The sequence below is a fragment of the Carya illinoinensis genome, chromosome 6, assembly GCF_018687715.1.
Source record: "Carya illinoinensis cultivar Pawnee chromosome 6, C.illinoinensisPawnee_v1, whole genome shotgun sequence".
NCBI classification, from domain to species: Eukaryota; Viridiplantae; Streptophyta; class Magnoliopsida; order Fagales; family Juglandaceae; genus Carya; species Carya illinoinensis.
The window spans coordinates 1,181,891-1,188,434 of NC_056757.1; the positions used below are offsets into that span (position 1 = coordinate 1,181,891).

Genomic DNA, 6,544 nt, shown 5'->3' on the forward strand with positions numbered 1-6,544 from the left:
TGAGAGAGAGAGAGAGAGAGAGAGAGAGAGAGACTGTTCTTAATGAACTAGTTTAGTGTTTTAGTGAATTTGATCTACATACAATGTGTGCAATGGCTTCTCCCAAATAGTAGCTTCCGCGAAGAATATTTTATTATTAATATCAAAACTAATATAAGAAAATTAATAATTTCATAAAATTAAATTAATTTTTTTTAAAATTATTAGTTTGATATATCAAATAATCGAATATTAATATTAATATTATATCATAATAATATAAAAAAGCACATAAAACTAAATATTTATAAAATTTAAAAAAGTTGAATTGAGATTTAAAAAAATTGAATTGTTTATTATATATTGTATAAAAATTTAAAAAATTATAATAATAAAATAAAATAAGATGAAATGATTTTTCTAACTAAATAAGTTCTAAAATTCCCTCCGCTAATTTTAAGTTTATTTTTAATTTATAATTTTTAAAAATGAGAAAATAATTTCAAGTCCAACTTTGGGCATCCAAAAACAAAAGAAGAGAAAGAAGCCTTTCGTACGGAAAACGCCAATGGAGACCCACTTCAACAGGGGATGTTAAAGGAATTGGCATTTTTAACCAATCAGATAGAGCCGGCTTTACCAATTTTAAAATCACCACGTCATCCCTCCTCCACTTTCCTCTCTCTCTTTCCTCTCCCTTCCCCTGAAGAAACCCCCCATACGAACCCGAAACCTACACTACCCAAAAGCGAGGATCCCTCTCCCTCTCTATCTCTGTCGGTACGATCCCTCTCTCTCTCTCTCTGTGTCTCTATTTATACATCTCTATATCTATGTATGTATAGGCCATCTTTGTATTATTGCAAGCTCATGGTGTTTCTCCGGTTTTGGGGTTCTCGGGTTTTCATCATAGGAGACTGAGGATTTTTGTATTTTTTATTTTTTAATCTCTTCTCTTTTAAATTAGGGCTTTTATCCATGGCTTCGAAGCGGATCTTGAAGGAACTCAAGGATTTGCAGAAGGATCCTCCTACATCTTGCAGCGCCGGTACTCTCTTTAATACCACCACGTGTCTGGCCATCGCATTCTTCTCTTTTTTCTTCAGAACTTTTATTTAAGCTTTTCAATTAGTCTATGGCTTTTTTTCCTTGTTCTCTGTTGTAATTTCATAATCTATTTATTCATTTCATTCGTTCATTTCAAAGGTATCTGCGTGTCGTTGTCCGATCCCAAGTTTTCGTTTCAATTTCTACTTTATTCTTAAACTTTCTTACCATACACGTAGATGTACGTATGTTCATTGTTTTTACTTTTTAATCCTAGTTGACGTGGATAAAAATGAAAAACACCCATAGTGCACGATCTGGAATGGGTGTAGAATCTTATTTTTTGCCTTCCAAATGACCCATGATTCGTCGTTGATTCATTGTGGGCTCATTGTTTCATCATGTTAGATCTTTATGTGTTCCACTTGTCTAATCTATGAACTTGAGGACTCCCGGTTTTGAAATTGTTACAACATTATGAGATTTCGATGAAACAAGGGACCGATAAGGAAATGGACCTGGGACACTGTTTAAGGTAGAACCAGTTCCTCTTCATTATTAAGCGGAAGATACGTCGTTTTCAACCTCAGACATGTGTAGCTGATGTCATGGTCGTACTAAATTGTATTTCTTTTGGCGTCGACATTGGATTTCACATATTTTGAGGTTCACGCAAGATTCTTATCAGATATTGTGCATCACATGATAGACTTGAATAAATCACGGGTTTACATGTACATTTTACATTCTGATATTTCAACCATTATGAATGTTGAGTTGTTGATGTGCCTTGAGGAAATCTGTATCCTTTTTGGTGGGACAGAATTTAACATAAAACTTTCATTTTTTAAGAGCGGGTTGATTTTAAGGAATTCTCAAAACCATTTTTTTAGGGGCTGTACAGGCTTTGTTTTTTTAACACCAGAAATTTAACATGCCATAAAGGGAAAAAAAAATCAAAGAAAAAGTTGAGTGTCATTTGTCAATCTGATTATCTAAACAAAACATGCCCTGGCACTATTTCCAGGATCCTTGTTTTTGGTGCCACTCCAAAGTTCGTAGATGTTAATTTTTGCTAGATTTTCCTTAAGAAAGTTGAAATTTATGTCCTAGTGTAAATTGAACTGAATAATTTGTGTAAAGTTTGTAATCCCAAGGGGTTGGCCCAAGTGGCGATGGCCTTGGTCTTGGGGTATCACTCCCTTCAAGGTCTAAAGTTCAATACCTCATGGGTGCAAACAATCCTTTGGGGCCACACCTCCTGGTGAAAAGCTAGCAATTAAACCAGTTCCATGTAGGGAAACTTCCAAATGTGTGGTGCATGGGACCAGGGTTTATTCTGCAGGGGTGGGTTTGAAGGGCCCTACCTTGGAGAGGTTCCCCGAAATAAAAAAAAAAAAAAAATAGTGTAAAGTTTGTTGCAAGGCAACTGAACTTCTATCATTGATCGTGTAGCAATAAGTATGTATCAATATTCATAATCCATAGATGCATTTGTTTAGTCTATTTTTTTGGGGGTGAAACATACCCTCAGCAGTAAGTTTTACCTTTTAGGTAGGAAATGTCAATTGTTTTTTGCATATCATCATTACTATTATTAATAATGGTCAAGCGGCTTTATATAGAGAAAGTGAAGTTTGAAATAGAAAGAAAACATGTGATAAAAAAAAAATAAAAAAACTCAGCTTCTTGCAGGTCCCATACTCTCCGTAATTTTCTAATATGATCTACAGGCATTTTTTGAAAATATAAAAAGTGAAGTTTTACAATTGACCACAACATATATTTTAATGGGTGGAAATTTTATAAAATTTCAAAATCATGAATATTAATATAGCACTAAGCTATTTTCTAACTTAAAGTGCCCCTTCAATATGATGTGGCTCCACCAGCGGCTTTGGAATGACTATCAAAGTGGTGACGTATGCCAAATGCTATTAACTATCAGAAAAAGGAAATGAGTGAGTATCAAAGAGTTTGTTTTCCTGTAAAAATTTATTTCTAGTTAAGGGCTTGGTATGTTGGTTTCTAGAGGACAGCTTGGATTCTTGTACCAAACAAAGTTTGTGTTCCATTGTGTACGCCGATGATGATGTTTTCAATGAGTTTTCAATCCTAGCATGGAGTTAGACAAAGAGGTAGAATGATGATAACCCTTGAATGGAGCTGGGAGAGAGAGAAGCATGCCCAAATGGACTGTTTTCAATTGAAAATGTAAATCTCATAGTGATGCTGTTGACAGATTTAAATTTATTTATAAGGCCATGCTACCAGTCTATCATTTGAACTGACACATCTAGCTTCTTCACAGCTTGAGTCACCTTGTGTGTCAAGGCAGGAATGTTTATTGAACCAGCTGGATTTGAGTTGGAAATGATGCTCCACATATCTAGGATTTGGAAGGAAAAAATCTCTTTTCAGCTCAATGCTTTTAACTGAATGAAACTCCTAATCTATTATTACACCAGCAACTTTATTATCACATCTTTTGGTCCCCAATTTTTTTTTTTTTTTGATTTCCCATTTGAGTTTACTTTATTTTTCAATCTAATATATCTTCTTGTAAGCAATATATACAGATCCAGATGCAATATCCCTCATTACATTTTAATTTGGACAAACTACACTTACCCTCGCAAACTACCACTCGGTTTGCAATTTCTCCTCTTTAAAATCCAATCATTAAGATGGATGAAAGAAAGTGATGACTTTGGTGGTGTGGTGGTCATTTGCAAAAGGAGTGGTAATTTGAGGGACAATTTGTAATTTTCCATTTTACTTTTCTTTATATATTGTATTTGTATTTATCCATATTATCTATCAAAAAAATATATTGTATTTGTATTTTTGTTCTCATCTCATGGTAGTAATGTTGCAGGCCCTGTTGCTGAAGACATGTTTCACTGGCAAGCAACAATTATGGGTCCTCCAGACAGTCCTTATGCTGGAGGTGTTTTCCTAGTGACTATCCATTTCCCTCCAGACTATCCCTTCAAGCCACCCAAGGTATTTTGTTTGCCGTGCGTTATGCTTGCATTGGAAATTATTCCTGCACTATAATATTTAATCTGTAATTTATATATGTTTATATTTAATCTGTAATTTATATATGTTTGTACTGTTTTTAGCTGCGTACAACTCTGATTGTTTAATGTTGGTGATTTAGGTGTGATTGTGTCAATCTCTCCATGTTATTGAAAAACAATATATATCCTGTCTTGTTAAAAAAATGGTCCAATAGTTAATAGATTTTGGGATTTATATTTAGAGCAATCAAACAAGCATGCCGATATTGGTTTTTACTTCTTCTAGATATTCTTCCTCGGATGAGCTTAATAGATTCTTCTTCAAAACTTTATTTTTTTGTGCTACTGTCATTGATTTCAATGGGGCTAGTTTTCATGATTTTCTTGTCTCCATCACTAGTTCCTGACATTTATCTAGGTGTTTACTTTGTATACCTCCTATGTACTTAGGCTATTGCCTATTTTCTTCTATCAATAAAATTTTATTTTACCTATAAAAAAATTTGTTTCTACTTCTGTACTTTAAAGTATGTTCAATCCTTGACACCTCTCTCCCTCTCTCTAAAACAAACTGTGGATCTTGCAGGTAGCATTCAGAACTAAAGTGTTTCATCCAAATATAAACAGTAATGGGAGCATTTGCCTTGACATCTTGAAGGAGCAATGGAGTCCTGCTTTAACCATCTCCAAGGTTCTTGCCCTGTAATTTTGAAAGGACCAACATAGTATGCTAAAAAATACTTTATACATGAAATTAAATATTTTTGGTTAGTATCATGCAAGCTTTCTGCAGAACTAGTATACTAAATGAAATTTTTGCAAACTCATAATGGTTTATGACACAGAATGATTATCTCTAACATCGTCAATAAATTGAATTATGAATTGCAATACAAAGGATATACCTAGCCACATCTCCATCTCTCTCTCTCACTTGTGTAGAAGAGAAAAGATTAATTTCAAAATACTACCATACTGAGAGGCTGATAGAAAGCCTGCTGTGTTCGCCTCCTGATGAAACTTATTCAAAGAAGTTTGTGCTTCCTGATGAATTATAAGAAACATGCTGATAGGCATCTTGGAAGTCTGCCCACGCTTGTATTCTCTGTTTGGGAACTATTTGAAGCATCCATCTATTAAGTTTAAGTCACTCTCTTAAGTTGCGAGTAAATTATTTTTTAGCATTGAAATCTGTTTACTGTTTTCTTCTTTAGGTGTTGCTTTCAATCTGTTCTCTGTTGACGGACCCCAATCCCGATGATCCTTTGGTTCCTGAGATTGCTCACATGTATAAGACGGATAGGAATAAATATGAAACAACAGCTCGGAGCTGGACCCAGAAGTATGCTATGGGCTAAACAAGCTTTGGGTATGTAAGGGGGAGGGCACTTTTCCTTTTACTGAATTTCAGCCCATGTATCAATGTTTGTTGTCTCTTCTATCCTAAACTGAACCAAAGATGAGGTTCATAACATGTCCACAGTTAAAGAAGAAAGAAACACATGGGCCTGTCTTGTTGTTTGTATGGATAATTTGATCTTTAGAACAATGGAATGTGTCCGTATTAACGATGTGGCCCTGATCCTTTTTAGGACTGCATAACAATTATGGCTTCCTGTTTTTGTCTTCTGTTGGAAGCCATGCGTTCTCTTTCACTCAGTAGAGGAAGAACTTCCTATTACCGTTCTAGTGATTCTTGATCAAGTTACAAGATTCCATTGGAATGGTATTGGCTGAAAAGAGTCGAGACTTCTAGGATTTGTTCCCTGCCAGGATTTGGCGTGGAGATATGTCTCACTTCCTTCCATTCGTAACTCTAGCGACCTGGAGTGACCTCTACTTGAGGCTGGTGTGAGTCGGGAAATTTGATTGGCTGTTTCCAGATGCAAAGTTTACAATTCTGTGTTTGTTTTGGGAGTGTAGCTCAAATCAGTAGAGCTTCTGCACGGGTAGAATTCTTTATTGCTGCATGTCTTTGAAACAATGCCAAGAAATTCGGCCCCTTTTTAAAAGATCTCTACTGCTCCCAAGGCTTCCCACATCCCAAAACTCGAACTGGATCTTATTCTTGCTCCCCTGCCTGATCCTGATCTCAATTCCTTATAAGTCAACATTTAACAAATAAATAGACACTACTCGGCCGGTGGATATTGTAACTCCTTTTCGGGTGGATGATCATTGATACCAATGCCAAATTGCTCTCTAATGAACCCAATAACAAGGACTACTACACAGTAATCAACAACGTTTTATGGGCTATTTAGTTAGGGCCTATTTAATCTTACTCCTTTCTTATTTGTTGTTGGGGCGGGGGTGTCCATGATTCTAACCTAAATCCTATTTTTTCAGAAAAATAAAAAGCATTTTCTAACACACGGAGCAGTACACATTTTCAACCAGTTATCGCGATATTTATTTATTTTTATGATTTTGCTGCTTGTCAGGTTTTATTTTTAATTTTGGGTCAACTCCTTCCTTCCACAAAGTCTAAA

The 6,544-nt window shown here is 35.2% G+C and overlaps 1 protein-coding gene across 1 annotated transcript; it reads left to right on the top strand.

The window, feature by feature from the left end:
- Positions 1-598: 598 nt before the first annotated feature.
- On the top strand, positions 599-5,657 carry LOC122313667 (ubiquitin-conjugating enzyme E2 10). The gene is made up of 5 exons (XM_043128841.1): positions 599-759; positions 947-1,027; positions 3,905-4,032; positions 4,639-4,743; positions 5,267-5,657. The coding sequence occupies exons 2-5, from the start codon at positions 958-960 to the stop codon at positions 5,408-5,410; spliced, it is 447 nt and encodes a 148-aa protein (XP_042984775.1). The 5' UTR covers positions 599-759; positions 947-957; the 3' UTR covers positions 5,411-5,657.
- Positions 5,658-6,544: the final 887 nt, after the last annotated feature.